General features: G+C 39.6%; 1 protein-coding gene across 5 annotated transcripts in view; it reads left to right on the top strand.

Annotated features, from left to right (window-relative positions):
* Bap170 (Brahma associated protein 170kD) overlaps positions 1–15,886 on the top strand; it is a 484,022-nt gene that overhangs the window by 398,274 nt on the left and 69,862 nt on the right. For all 5 annotated transcript variants that reach the window (XM_067143530.2, XM_067143531.2, XM_067143529.2 and 2 more), the window contains one exon: positions 12,377–14,826. In XM_067143530.2, coding sequence (XP_066999631.2) covers positions 12,377–14,826 — 2,450 coding nt within the window. The remainder of the gene's footprint in view (positions 1–12,376; positions 14,827–15,886) is intronic.

The following is a 15,886-nucleotide window of genomic DNA, read 5'->3' as shown; positions in this document are numbered from 1 at the left end:
GTATACAGTAATGTATATACTTGCTGATGGAACTACTTTCACCGTACGTTGTCTTGAAGAAAAAGGCGCTTTCGTAAGAAAATCTACCGGCTGGTGTTATTGTCAGAACTCAGGACTCCGGTTAGATGGACAGTCGACTAGTGGAAGACTGGCTGAAATGTGTTTGGCAACATCGCCCTGGTGCATTGCTTGGACGGAAAAGCTTATTTGTGATGGACAGCTACCACGGTCACACAACAGAGGCTGTGAAGAAGCAAACCAAGGACGCAAAAACTGATCTAGCAATCATTCTGGGCTGATTGACGTCTATGTTACAGCCGTTGGATGTCTGTGTAAACCGTCTGTTCAAAGCAGCCTCGAAACTGCTGTATACCGAGTTGGGTGTAAAGACGGCATGGGATCATATCTCTGGTGACCTCGTCCGGAAAAGTTTTCAGAAGTGCAGTATTTCTAATGCTATGGTTGGCAGCGAAGATGATGATGTGTGGGAAAGTGATGGTCAGAGTGATAATGAAAGCTCCTAACTGATGATGAATGAAGCGTTGACTATCTTTCTGTGATTGATAACTTTTTCTGTGTGTTTAAAAAATAATTTATTGGGTATTATTTCAAGAACACTTAAAAGCTGTCTGAAATAATTTAAAATTTGTGAAACATACGTATTAAAATTACCTTCTTGTTCTCTAGCAAATATTGTAAGTAAATTTTAATACAGGCTGCAGGTCTTACTCAGGAACGCGTGGTACTACTGTTGTGTAGTGGCAGTATTTGGCCTGTCATGAGATCGATCTGGATTGATACGTGGGTTTGCAGAGGTGGAAAGCTGTTTCCATGCATATGATTATTATTATTATTATTATTATTATTATTATTATTATTATTATTATTATTATTATTATTATTATTATTATCTTCTTGTTATGGCCTACTAGGGACCACGAATAGGGTTACCAACTGAAAATTTCCAAACGCAGGACATTTAAGAAAAATGCCTGACAATTTCAATCGATAACAAAATTATACATATATTACACACAACTTTTTACAAAAGGAAATGCCTTACTTAATGATCAGTCCTTGCTGCAGTTCATTTCCTTGAAGCTGTATTTTTCAACAAAACCTACTTTTGAAAGAAGACGCGAGTTATTTTCGTGAAGTACTTATTTATAAAATTCCTCACATGACACATCTTTGAAATTGAACTTCACAAGTAACATTCCTTTCACTGATTCTACCAACAAACGGTTCCTTTCCTTTGTCCACTGAGCATTTATGAATGAAAACACACGTTCAGTGGAGGCATTGCTGCCTGGTATGGCAAAGAAAATCTGGTAAATGTTAGAAAGTTCAGAAAATACCTCAATGTTCTGGCACTTATTAAAAAAAACAGACCATTGTTGGTCTAGTGTTGTATCTTTATCCAACGTTGAAGTTTTAGAATAAGCCCTTACGTTTCAGAACTGGTCGAATAATTTTGAATCATCTATTTCTACACCTTTTGGCTGTAAGTACTGAATACATGGTACAATATTGTCAAAGCTGAGATCTTTAATGTTTTGAAGTTTCAACCATTTGAAACACTTGAATTCCTCTATAGGATGCATCCATTTATCCAAGTACTCAGTGCAGGTTTCATAGAAACAAGATACATTCTCCATAAACATCCAAACCATCTTCTGAAAATGTATTTAACCCTAGAATCATAAACTTTAGTCTCCCAGACTACGCACCTCTGTAGTTTCCGTGGGAATTTCCAGACGCTAATGAACTGTGCTTTCCCCCTTCATCTAATCTTCCCCGGCTATCATCAATAAGCGTTGACCTTGATTTCAAGCATAAAGGTCCAGTTGTTTGTGCACTGCGATATGCCCGTCATCTGAGAGACGAAAGTTTATGATTTGTGAAAGTATTCTTGATTTGTACATAGCTGTAAATAGTGTGAATATTTGGTTTATTACAGTAATGTTTTTTGTACGTAATACGTAAGCTTAATAGGATTCTGAAATGGAAAATCTAGTGCACGATGATGAATTGATAGCGGCAGTTCTTTCTGAATTAGATAGAGAACCACTCTCTTCAGGAGACATTAGTGGTAATGTATTTCGTGAATGAAATTACCCGGGCAATACATGGATCAAACAGAAATATTACGACCGACAATTGGTTCACCTCAATTCGTCTGGCTGATTATCTGCATTGCGACAATAACCTGACAATCATTGGAACAATGAGAAAACACAAGCCACAGATACCGCCAGAGATGAAAACAGTCAAAGTAAGAAAACTTGGGTCCTCCATGTTTTGTTATAATGGTATAAAAGCAGTGGAATCCTATAAAGGAAAATCAAACAAGAATGTAATCCTCCTTTGTACATGCCATGAAATAGGAACAATAGCAGCCAGTGGGAAACCAGATATGGCGGAAGACTACAATGGGACTAAAGGTGCTGTGAACACTTACGATGAAAGGTCAACATTGATGTCCTCTTCAAGAAAAACGGGAAGATGGTCAATGTGTATCTTTTATTGTCTGATTAATACATCACTTGTCAATGGATACATTATTTATGTGCATAAGATGGTTGAAAAAGGCCAAAAGCCACTTTCAAGGCGAAAGTTTGCAAAGGATATATCCGAAATGCTAATGGCTCCAAAGCTGCAAGAGAGATTTCAGACACCAACTTTGAGGTGCAGCCTGAAGAGGATCATCGCTGAAATTCTTGGAAAAGATGGCATTCCTGAAGAGCCCCAATCAGGTACTGCTGACGGAAGAATAATTTGTGCGTTTTGTCCATCAAATAAATGAAGAATGGTCCGATTCTTTTGTAAGACATGCCGAAGGCAGTTGTCTTGATCACCAGGCAAAACAGTGCATTGAATGTGCCTATTGAAGAAAAACTGACCAGAGTGTATTGTCATCACTACGTGTGGTAGTTTTAACTATAATATTCCGTATTTTGTGTAAAATGTTGGGTTTATGTATATTAAAGTGCTTTTCTTTTTGGTAGTCTGACAGACGAAAGTTTATGATTCGTGTTACACTGGAGGGACTTTATGATTCTAGGGTTAACATGTGTCTGACTTTAAAGGGAATGAATTGACCTTCAAGTCTGCCTTTCAATGAAGATTGGACAGATTCTAATAGTTCAAGCACTTCTACAACTGAATTATGTTCTTTCTCAAGTGGAAAAATTTTATAGTGAAAAATGTGCATGGTTGAGGAAAGAAGCGAAAGATAGAGCTCTGAAAAGTCATTTTCAAGGAAGTTTCTAATTGATGAAGGCACTGACTTCCTACCCTGAGAAGGAAAGTAGGATTTCAGAGCTGGGAACAATTGCAGGATTCTTTCAACTGCTGGATACAATGTTAACCACCTAGTCTTAGAATGATTTAAAAGCTGCAGATAATTTACATCAACAAATTCATAAAAGTCTTTCAGTTCCTGAGTGCGCACTGCATATATATGAAAGAAGTTGAAAATTTTCACCACCACAGACTCAATATCAACAGGAGGAGCATCAGCTCGATGTTGCAAACAGTTATGTAGAATGTGAGCAGGACATCCAGCACCTACTATGTTTTCATTCAAGTCTTTTTTGAGAACAGAGAATACATTCTTCCCTTCCCTGCGTGCAAGGCCTCCAAAATTAACATTGGCATTGTCTCCAGAAAATGCAATGCATCTAGAAGTAATTTTATGCTTTTTGAGAGTATCTGAAATATAGGAGGAAATACATTCAGAACTTTCATTTGGGCATGCTTGTAAATCAAGAACTTTGATCTGAATGCCATTATTTTTGTAATCAAGGAATTGGATGACAATTGGAAACAACTTTAGTGCACCATGATTGCTTGCATCTGTTCCTAGGCCAAAAAATGGAACTTTATTGTTAAGAGTTTCAATTATAATATCTGTCGAGTGAGGAGCAATAACATTATTTATTATGGCTTCTGTTTTAGTTCTTGCACAGGTCAGTTTCTGTGCTACTTCAAAACCTAAGAACATACTCTTATTCAATTTAGCTGTGCAGTTCATTGATTTGTACGACTGGTGATGGAGAACTGTATGAAATGACATTGTAGCTTCTGCGGTTTGAACTTTTTTATCATCTGGTGAATATTTGGGAGTGACAAATGATAACATTGAACATGATATTAACCTAGTTCTCACTGTCTTTTTGTGTTTTTCACTGTTAACGTGTCTTTCCAAGTCACCAACACCTTTGTATCCGACATTAACATAACTATCACACACTGCTCATTTTGCTTCACTTTCACTGCGTCCATGAGTAAAGGAAGGATAGTTATGTTTTAGTTTATCCAAAAATTTACACTGTCTTTTTTAGATTCACTCCTTTCAGGTTGCAAAGATGACATACCGGTACGTAATAGGATGCAATGAGATTAATATTTCACACCACTCGCTGCATACTCACACTATAATTCATAGCGACAACCAGATAACCAAACACGATAGCTGCAAATCATATGGCAAGCATATGTAAACTGTAGCTCTCGACACTTCCAGTTTCTCTCAACATAAACGTGGAAATGAAGCGCGTTGATTGGTTGATCAGTGCCTGGACTTCTTCGAGTTCAATATATCGAATATTAGTATTACTTATTTCCACCCTCGGAAGTAGCGCCCTGAGCACATGGAGTTGATGTACGATACAATAACATGCTGTCTTTCAACCTAAAACCTAAGTGAGCAATCTTGTAACGAAAAATGCCGGACAATGTCGATAAATTAGAAATGCTGGCCGGACATAACCAAAATGATTGAAAAGCAGGACATGTCCGGCAAAGGCCGGACGGTTGGTAACCTTAACCACGAACCAATTTCAATTCCTCGGCCTTTGATGTTTCCGCTTCCTTTCTTTCCAATGCTCCTTCATCCTTTTGCTGTGTTCCTTCTTTATCTCCTCAGATCACTTATGCCTTTTAACATGTTATTTTAAAAAAAAAAAAACTTCTTCTTGTAATTTCTTCTTCTCTTGTATTTCTGTCCATACCTTTCTTGACCTGAATCCAGCTTGTTGACTTTTTCTCCCGAAGGTATTTGGATATATTTTTTGTTAACCTGTTTTCATCTATTCTAAAGATATGCCCAAGAAATGTCTCTTTTTCTTACTGTTTCCATTATATTTTGTTATGTTCTGATATATTTCCTCATTAGTCCTTAATTTCCACAATTCTGCATTTTTCAGTAGACCCAGGGTTTTTCTGATTATTCTTATTTCTAATGTTTCAATTTTATCTTATTATTATTATTATTATTATTATTATTATTATTATTATTTGATATTTGCTTTACGTCGCACCGACACAGGTAGGTCTTATGGCGACAATGGGATAGGAAAGGCCTAGGAATTGGAAGGAAGCGGCCGTGGCCTTAATTAAGGTATGCCTGGTATGAAAATGGGAAACCACGGAAAACCATCTTCAGGGCTGCCGACAGTGGGGCTCGAACCCACTACCTCCCGATTACTGGATACTGTTATGATTCTCATATTTTGGTCCGTATTGAAATGTTCAATAAAGTCAAATAAATATGAAAGTTTATTTATTTGAAAGGGTGGAACATTTTTATTTATTTATTTATTTATTTATTTATTTATTTATTTATTTATTTATTTATTTATTTATTTATTTATTTATTTATTTATTTATTTATTTATTTATTTCTTCTTCTTCTTCTTCTTCTTCATCGTTTAGGCCTACGATGGACCACGTGGTTCTTAACTCTGGTGAGCTCTTTTCTTCCTCTTAGCCCAGTATTCTTTCATTCTAATGCTATGGATGTCTTTTCTTTCTTGAGTCCATTTCACTCCTACTCCTGGACGCAGTGATTTAGTTGTTAGTGACTGGAGAGAGTCAGATGTCTTGACTAACTTTCTGAATTTATCTCGGTTGTAAATGTCAGTGTGATCAATGTTTAGGTATTGTAGGTCTTTCCATACTAAATTCGTCCATTTGGCATTTGTTGCTTTCCCTCTAGATACAGTGTTGAAGATTCTTGAAGTGAGTCTCTGGCTGTCCATCCTGACTACATGACCATAGAAGATTAGTCTTCTCTTCCTCATAGCTGTTGTAATGCTCTCTATTTTACTGTACAGTTCCTTGTTGTGCCTGATTCTGTAGCCATCCCCTTCTTTAATGGGACCCATAATCCTTCTGAGGATCTTTCGCTCTTTCAGTTCTAGTTTTCTGAGTTGTCCTTTCCGGGTCATGTTTAGGCATTCTGAGGCGTACAGTACAGATGGTCTTATTACGGTGTTGTAGTGTCTAAGTTTAAGATTCAAGGAGAGGGATTTAGACTTGTATATGTTCTTACAAAGATGATAAGCTCTTTCTAATTTAGTGCATCTACTCTTCATTGCAAGATCCTCATTAACATTTGGGGTTATCCACTCTCCAAGATATTTGAATGAGTTGGCCTTGTGTATTATTTTGTCCCACAAAGAAATGAAGTTGGGTGCTTCTCTGATGTTTGTCAGAAATTCTGTTTTATTGACAGCGATCTTTAGCCTTGCTTTAGCTGCTATGCGTTCTAGGGAGGATAGCTGGAACGTAGCTTCTTCCATACTTGAAGCTAATAGTGTGAGGTCATCTGCGAAGGCTAAGCAAGTAACTGTTAACTTGTCTTTTTTTGTAGCCGATTTTTAATCCAGAGTTGTCAGCTAGTGTTTTCGTCCATTCCCGAATGACCTTCTCCAGCAGACAGTTAAACAGGATAGGGGACAAACCATCTCCCTGTCTAACACCTATTTTGATCTCGAAGCTTTTTGATAATACCCCTCTGAATTTGACTTTGGACATGGTGTTTGTCAGAGTAGCCTTCACAAGATTCAAAGTCTTCTTATCCAGTCCCATTTCAGTCAACGTCTCAAAGAGGGACTGTCTGTCTACCGAGTCGTAAGCCTTCTGGAAGTCAACGAAAATTGCTACATAGGGTGAGGTGCTGAGGTTTTTGTAGGTAAAGATAGTTTTGAGGTTCAGAATCTGCTCTGTGCATGATCTTGACTTCCTAAATCCAGCTTGGTACTCTCCTATGCAGGAATCTAATTGGACTCTTTTAAGCAATGCTTTGGAGAAGATTTTGTACGTCACTGATAGGAGAGAGACCCCTCTATAGTTGTTAGGGTCTAACTTGTCTCCTTTCTTGTGCAGCGGGTGGATGATAGCTGAAGTCCAATCCCTTGGTAGTGTTTCTGTTGTCCAGATGTCAGTTATGATTCTATGGATACTGTCAATTGACTCTTCATCTGCATGTTTCCATAATTCTGCAATGATGCCATCTTCGCCTGCTGCTCTGTTAGATTTCAGTTCAGAGATGATCTGTTAGATTTCTTCTTTGGTAGGAGGAAGGGAGTCAGGGTTAATAACATTCTTTGGTTGAAATTGTAGTTTTTCCTGTGGTTCTTCTGCTTTGAGGAGGCCATCAAAATATTTTGCAAGGGCTGTAGTACAATCGTCATTGTTCATTTTCAGTTCTCCGTCTGGTCCTCGAAGGTGGAGTTTAGGGGCTGAGTAAGCATTTGTCTGAGGTTTTAGAGTTTTGTACAAGTTACTGGTGTTGCTCCTTTGAAAGTCTTTCTCTGCCTGATCTATGATGTCGTTGTTATATTGCCTCTTAGCATTTCTAATGGTCTTGGCCGTGTTCTTTCTGACTGTTAGGAAGGCTGTATGATTTTCCATGTTTTTGTTGCAGTTCCATTTCACCCATGCTTGTCTTCTTTCCTCTATTGCCTTTTCACATGTTGGTGTCCACCATGGGTGTTTACTCCTTCTGGTTGCAAGGATGGTTTCTGTTGCTGCATCTATCAGTGCCTTCTGTAGGTTAGGCCAATCTGTTTTATTCTGATTATTGCTTAGTACCTTAGTAAAGTTGTTGTTCTCTTTCAGCTGGGCTGGATTAAATTTTGGGATTCTGGACTTGCTGTAATTGTTATCTCTGTACTTCGTGAGTGGAATGAAATTTGCTTTGACCAAAGATAGGTAGTGGTCTGAATCAATATTGGCACCTCTCAATACCTTGACGTTCATTATTTCCTTGCTATTCCTTCTACTGATGGCAACGTGATCTAACTGGTACTCTCCTAGCAAGGGATTGGGACATCTCCAGGTCTTGGCTTTTCGGGGGAGGTGTCTGAATGCTGTAGATTTAAGAACAAGGTTGTGATTTTTACACAGATTGATCAGCCTCTCACCATTACAGTTGCTTCTCTTGTGGGCCGGGTATTCTCCGACTATGTTCTTAAACCTCCGCTCCTTACCAATCTGGGCATTAAAGTTTCCCATTAAGATGATCACGTGATGTTCTGGAATTTTATCGATTGTCTCTTCCAGTTCTTCCCAAAAGTATTCAACACTTTCAATATTACTCTTATTAGTATCATTGGTAGGTGCATGGAAGTTAACAATCGTGTAGGCTTTGTTGAGACTTCTGAAGGCTATAGTGGACGTTCTCCCATTTGGTGATGAGAAGGAGATAATAATCATTTTGTTGTTGACTATGAAGCCTGTACCCAGGTGAGGCATATTCTTCATCACTCTCTGACCTGGCTGTCCCTTGTAGATCCTGAAGCCTTGTGACTCAAAAGGTTCTTCGTCCGTAAATCTTGTCTCCTGTAAAGCCCTTATAAGGATGTTGTATTTTGTTAGGACGTTCAATGTATGTTTCAGTTTTCCCGTTTGTAGGAGGGAATTAATGTTTATTGTTGCCAGATAGTTGATGTGTTTCTTCCTCTTACATGAAGATGCAGGCTCCCCAGAATCCGATGGCCTGCTTGTCCCACTGTGAGTGGGGGTGGATTTGTTACCACCTGGGGTAGATTTCCAATTAGTCGTTTGCTCCATGTTTCCAGAGTTACGAAAAAGTTAAGAGGGGTTACCCGAAGGTAACGTGGTGTTTAACTATTTATTTATTTATTTTATTTATTTATTTATTTACGAAGCACAAGATACAGCTACACTGAGCAAATTTCACTTGCACTGTCAACAGACTATTTAACAAACGTAAACTTTCATAATAAAATATAACAATCATAACAAAATATAACAAGATCAGGTACACATCCTACTAATAACTGTCCAAATCGAAAACCATGACATTGTTCATAGCCAAGTCGTCGTGGGTCAAGATGGCGGTATAATACCTTCACATCAACTTATCTTTAAGATACTATTTACACACCTCTCGAATACACTTTTATTTGATGCTATATCAAGCTCTTGTCTCCTATTAATATTGTTAAAGAGTGTTGGGAGGCGGATTAGGAAAGATCGTTGAAGTATTGAGTGCTGAGTGGCCGCACTTAAGCAACTGCAGCTATCGAGCTCGGTGTTGTGATTATTATTATTATTATTATTATTATTATTATTATTATTATTATTATTATTATTATTAACACCAGATGCATTGTAGTTGGAAGATATCCTGGTGACAGTGTGTACTTACAGTAGTACAACAACAAAATTAAAATAAAAACAACTTATATTGCATAATAATAGCAAAAAGCACAACAAGCAATTGTATGAAGACATTACAAGAAATAGAGTAAAACCTCGTTTTTTGCAGGGGACAAGGTAAAAGAATGTATTAGCGATAAAATATACTACTGAATGTACGAATAAAGACTATCCAACAGGGATATGAAGACACTAGATGCGTTTTTTTCCAATATAGGGGCATTTCACAATGTGTATCTGCAGGTACTGTGAAAACTGTATCTACCATTTCTAAAGATAAGAGGAAAATATTAAAAGGCGTGAAAAACATGGGAGAACAAATATGAAAAGCTTTTCCGCTGGGGCTTATAAAATAACAACAGTGCACTAAAAGGTAGAAAAAACACCAGACAACAAATATCAAATATGAAAAGCTTTTCCGCTGGGGCTTATAAAATAACAACAGTGCACTGAAAGGTAGAAAAAACACCAGACAACAAATATGAAAACATTTGCATGGGGGCCAATAAAAATACCTGAGTTATATTGCAGATCACACTCTTTCTAAAACAAATGGTAGTAGAGGCCTTTTATTGTGGACCAATGAGTATTTTCTGGTCACACTCTTAGACAGTGAATTGGATGTTACACTCGACCATGTGTGACAGCGAGGAATGACTTCGGCCGCCATTTTGAATCCTTCAAAACTTGACCAACTCGAGTGATCGAGTCGAAACTCGAAGGTGCAGTTTCAACATTGGCGCCATCTCTGAAGATGCGGATGCTAGTCCACTTTCTGACAGATATTAATTTTGTCTTCGTTAGTAAGGAATTTCACGCCTAGGCTGTCACAAGACAAATGTGCACCACGCTAGTCGACTTCACACGATTATGTTCCTAATCCATATATAGGTTATCACACGACAAATATTCGCTACACTTCACTGTACCACTAAACACATCAGAAATTTCTAACTTCAGAATTGGATTGTGAAATGCAAGCACAAACAGGCTCGCTGTATTATTCAGCAATCTCGCTGCTAACTGGCAAACAAAACTAAACATTCCTGCGGTTAATGCTTCCCGAACATGCAACTTATACTGTGAAGTTCAGGAATTTAAGGTCTTTTTCCGTAATCACGCAACTATGGCGATGGATCTTACCCGAGTTAGAAATCACGTTTGTTTCACAAGGGATGTCAAATAACATTTTTACGGCTAGGAAAAATGTAATTGTACTAAGCGGTAATAGCAAAAATTTGTGACGCGTTAAGCAAGGTATTTTTTAAAAATATAGATTTAATACGATAAGAATCGGGACTTCGAATTAACGACGTGCAAAGCGGGAAAACATGTTAATGAGGAACATACTAACGAGGTTTCACTGTACATGCATTGACAGGTGGAAATCTCTTTATTTTACTGTGTTTACTCGTGTATTAGACCCCTTTGCTTATTAGACCCGCAGCTTTTTGAGACAAAGTAAATGAAAAACATAAATCTCGCATACAAAACTCCACCAACTTAATTCATCAGAGAATGATGACGATTCTGTTTCGAAGCGGGTACAAGCCTTACTGCAGCTCTGATGACATCGCACAAATTTGTGAATAGTTTCGTCCGTATGACCCACGCAATGAAAACAGTCGTCGAAGTCATGCGGTACATCTGTGTTTCGTATTTAAGAAATGTCTGCCTCTGTAGCGTAGGCCTACTCTGATAGCGTCGTACAAATAGGTGTGTAGCTTTGTGTCCTACCCGCGCATTGCAAGCTGGCTGAAAGAAGACTGTTATCTTATCGTAACACATTCGACTTTCACTCCTTCAGCCAGTTAAATAAGACTATAGGCAGCTGAACAGCCACTTAAGAAGATTCAAGGAAACACATTTCTGTTTCATTATAAAGACTGAGCTGTTTATTGCTTTACCCCCAACTGGTTTTTGGGCACATTGACTCAACGCTCCAGAAAGTATAATCGTGTAAACTTATGACATGCAGCTTGATACTATGATTTTAACTGAGGACATTCTAATAATTTTTATGTTTAGACAAACACCTACATTGATATCCTCTTTTTATGACTTGTAAGAACAATCAGGATCCTGAATTTTCACCATACAGGTTTGAGTTTGAGGCTGACGATGCTTTTGATATGGGTGAAACATGTCCCTTAACATTTTATAATAATATTTAATTTCTAAAAAGATCTCTTTGTATTGAATAGGTGGATATTAAAAAAATAACACTTGTAACATACTTTGTATTTGGTAACCATGCCGAGAAATGAGCATCAAACACCATCATACCATGGGTTTTAGCCAATGCACTATAGTGTGCTTGCTGTGGACCGAGCCTGTCAGTAGGGTTGTCCTCGTTCAAGTCCCTGCCCTGGAGAAGTTTATTTCTTCTGTTGGGTGTTCTCAAGCCAGTCATAAGCCACGTGCAGATTTAGCAACACCGCCTTGCAAAACCCATCTGAAATCACCCGATAAGCGATCTGATTGGCTAACTTCAACAGCTGATGAAATGACAACGGCACGAAATATCGACAAATTTTTTCAAATTACTTATCAGTATGATGAAACGCTGTAACTCTCATGAACCCGGTTCACATTGTTTCCGAACACCTTTTATATATACAGTATATATTGAGATGCTTCCAACACTATGTCATTTTGAGGCTTACTATTAATCGGAAAGGAACCAACCTGGTGGTTCATTTGTTTCATAGATACTTTTTGGATAAATGCTGCCCTTACAATCATATCCAATATTTGTTATGTGGAATAATTCTTGGATTGTACTTCATTATTTGCTGCCATACCAAGTATTTTTGTTTTAATAAAATTCATGTTTTTGTACTTTTTTTTTTTTTTTAATGTCCCTGTAATGACCTGATTTTACTCTGTTTTCTCTTTGCAGGTTGATGGAAAAGATGTTCTTGTGGACAGCAGTGTATCTGAGATGCCAACCCCAGTATCAACACCAATCACACGAGTGGTGGAAAATCACTTGCCCGTGACAGGAGGAGGTAATTCAGCATTAAGAGGACGTCGAGAGCCTCCACAGCCTCCTCCACCACCTCTTGCACCACTCAGCAGTGGACCAGGGTCAGGCAATCCTGTCCAGTCCCGCTTACCACGCCTAGATGTTGAAGATTCAGACTCAACTGGCAACAATTCCTTAGCGTCAAGTAGTGGTATTGGTGGTAGCCGTGACTGCAGTGGTATTGGAACTGGTAACATCTCTTCAACAGATGATAATGAGAACTCCTTGACTAGTTTTGAGGGAATTCTCTTAAATGGAATACCTCACTCCTTGGACATTGATGCAGCTTCCAATGACAGCAGCTCTAAAGACTCAGCTCAGAGTGCAAGTTTAGTGAAACCTCCCAGTAGCAAAAGTCTCATGCTAGCTGATCTTCTTGAAAAGAAAGTGGACAAGAAGGAGCCACCAATCTTAAATGGTGTGTTAGGAAAAGAACTTCGTATAGGGGAGAAAGGTTTAGAATTAGTTGAAAACCATCTTGAGAAGGTTTTAAAAGACAGTGTAGTAATTAATCCTCATTCAAAAATTTTAGAAGTGAAAGATGTTGGTATAGTGGTTGGAAGTGATGGAGTTGTTAGGACAGTAGGACAAACGGTGGTTAACGTGCCTGGTGCTCTTGAACAAGAAAAGGAAACTATTGCATTTAAGACTGTGGGAACTGTCACTGATGATTCTTTATCAGCAGACCAATTAAAACTTGTGGTAACACAGCAAACTCAGACAATCCAGGCTGTGAAAAGGCCGGCAGAGGCTGAGCTTACGGAAGAGGGCCTTATTGAAGCCAAACGAATGCACTTCTCAGAGACTGCAGTGAATGGTACCATTTCCCCTGGACCAAATAATGTTTCCAATAATCCTGAACAGACTACATCAGAATCAGTAATTAGCAGTGTAAATATGGAAGGAAATACTGCTTCTGATGATACTGAAAACCTTAACACATCATCATCGTCATCTACATCTGGTAACTATCCATCTGCTGCTAATTTATATGCAGCAATTGCTGCTTCTGCTCTTGAGGATGAACCTGAAGAAGAACCTCCGCCACCTGTTGCTAGCGGTATTCAATTGGTTGGTGGTGGTCTGCGGCAAACAGTGTTTCTTGGTCCAGGTGTGGAAACATCTCCTCAACAGCAGCTTATTGTGACGGCTGCACCACGTCAAATCATTGTTTCACAGGGTCAGTTGGCATCTCAGAGCCAAGTGCTTATCACTGCTGGAGGTCAGATCACTCTTCAGCAAGGACCCAATACTCCAGCAGCAACTGCTACTATCAAGACTCCAGCAGGACATCAGGCTGTGCCTGTCTTAGTACAGACTGGTGGAGCAACTGCTCAGAGAACCCAACTAGCCACTGTACAGGCAGGACAGGTGATGCTGTCACAATCAAGCTCAGGGCAATTCATTCTCTCTCAGGCACCTCAAGGTCAAGTTCAGCTGGTTACTAGTGGTGGTCAAGGAGGCCAGTACATTGTTTCAAGTGGTGGTGCTGGTCAAACTCACTATGTTGTAGCACAGCCGCAGACTGCATTGGTTCAAGGGCAAACTCAAACTGTGCTTGTTGCACAAACACCTCAGCAACAAGGCACAAGTGCAAAAACTATTATCATCCTTCAACCACAAAGTTCTGCAACGGCAACACATCATCAGAAAGTGGTTGTAACACCACAAGGCCAACCTGTAGTTGTAACACAAGTACCTAGGCCGATACTTCAGAGTCCTGCCATCACGAACGTCACGCCCGTCATCTCACCTCCTGCACTTATTCCATCAACCAGCACTCCTGCAACAAATTCTAGCTCCGTATCACCTACCAAATCAATAAGTGGCATTGCTTCTCCTCCTAACCCTGTGTCCTCCTTGCCTGCTCGTCCGATGCAACCTACTCATAATGTATCAAACCCTGCTCCTAGTCTACCTCCAGCCCAGCAGCCTAGAGCAGTTACTCCAAATTCCATTCCTGTTGCAGTTGTAACCTCTGTAGTGTCCATGAAATCTACAAAACCTATCATTACTACAACATCTCCACCTGTTCATAATCCTCCACCTTCATCTTCTCCCCGGCCTTCAACACCACAAAATTCACCAATATCTTCACCAAATATGAGGCCCATGACAACTGTGCAACAGAAACCTAACAGGCAGCTGGTGAGCATTCGGGGAACCCCAACATCGGAAACTGTTGAGAAGATAAGCAGCCCCAGTCAGCCGGTACTTCGTAGTGCAAAGAATGCTTTGCACGTATCATCTCCATCTAATCAGTCTACTCAGCAGCAAAGGGTAGATCAAGCACACTTCCTCTGTGAGTGGAGAGGTTGTATGAGGTATGTTTTCAATATTGATATTGTAATAAAATATGAGTTATGAAAAGTGTGACATTATAATGCTGTGTATTTGTAAGGGTTACTCAGTACAGGAACATGGACTGATGTCTAGAAACGTATGGTGTATTGTATTAGTCAGCATAAACTGTATCACAATGGCAGCATACTGATGACAGTGCAAGAGTCTACAGATAATCGCTCCCACTATTCATATGTATGTCCCCCCTGTGGATTGGGGCAATAGAATAACACCCACATCATTTCACATCATGAGCATACCTCAGTGACGTCAGTCTACCCTGCAATTGGCATAAAGTTCTGACCACTCCTTCTTGGTGTTGGATACTTCAGAGTCCTGCCATCACGAACGTCATGCCCGTCATCTCACCTCCTGCACTTATCCCCTGCCTGTCGTAAGAGGTGACTAAAAGGGCCCCTGGGGCTCTGAACTTAGAAGCGTGGTTTGATGATGCTTGGTGTTTTAAGGGGCCTAACATCGAAGGTCATCAGCCCCGGAGCGTGGTTTGGCGACCACGGGGCCCTTAGCTGAGCCCTGGCATTGCTTCCACTTGTGCCAGGCTCCTCACTTTCATCTATCCCATCCGACCTCCCTTGGTCAACTCTTTTTCTCCTCCGACCCCGACACTATTAGGTTTGCGAGGGCTAGGAAGTCTTTCATTTTCCGCCCTTCGTGGCCCTTCTTTGGCCAATACCTTCATATTTCGAAGTGTCGGATCTTTTCAATTTTTTTCTCTCTGATTAGTGTTAGAGGATGGTTACCCAGTTGTACTTCCTCATAAAACAGTAATCACCACCACCAATCACCTCATATGTCTGTCCCAATGTTGAACAAGTTTCTTGACACTCTCCACAGAGGATGATGCTGGTTGCAGGTTGAAACACACTTCAACAGCATCATGAAATGTTTGATCGGTGGGGAAATGCTTGCTCTTCAGGGCCTTCTTCTGTGGAGTAAAGATGTGATAGTCGTCAGGGTACAGATCTTGGCTCTTAGCCAGGTGATCCTGAGGACTGCAGGAAAATAGGTGCATTTTGTCCA

This window comes from Anabrus simplex, chromosome 3 (assembly GCF_040414725.1).
Source record: "Anabrus simplex isolate iqAnaSimp1 chromosome 3, ASM4041472v1, whole genome shotgun sequence".
NCBI classification, from domain to species: Eukaryota; Metazoa; Arthropoda; class Insecta; order Orthoptera; family Tettigoniidae; genus Anabrus; species Anabrus simplex.
Note: the sequence above shows the minus strand (reverse complement) of the source record. Positions and strands in the feature narration are given on the sequence as shown.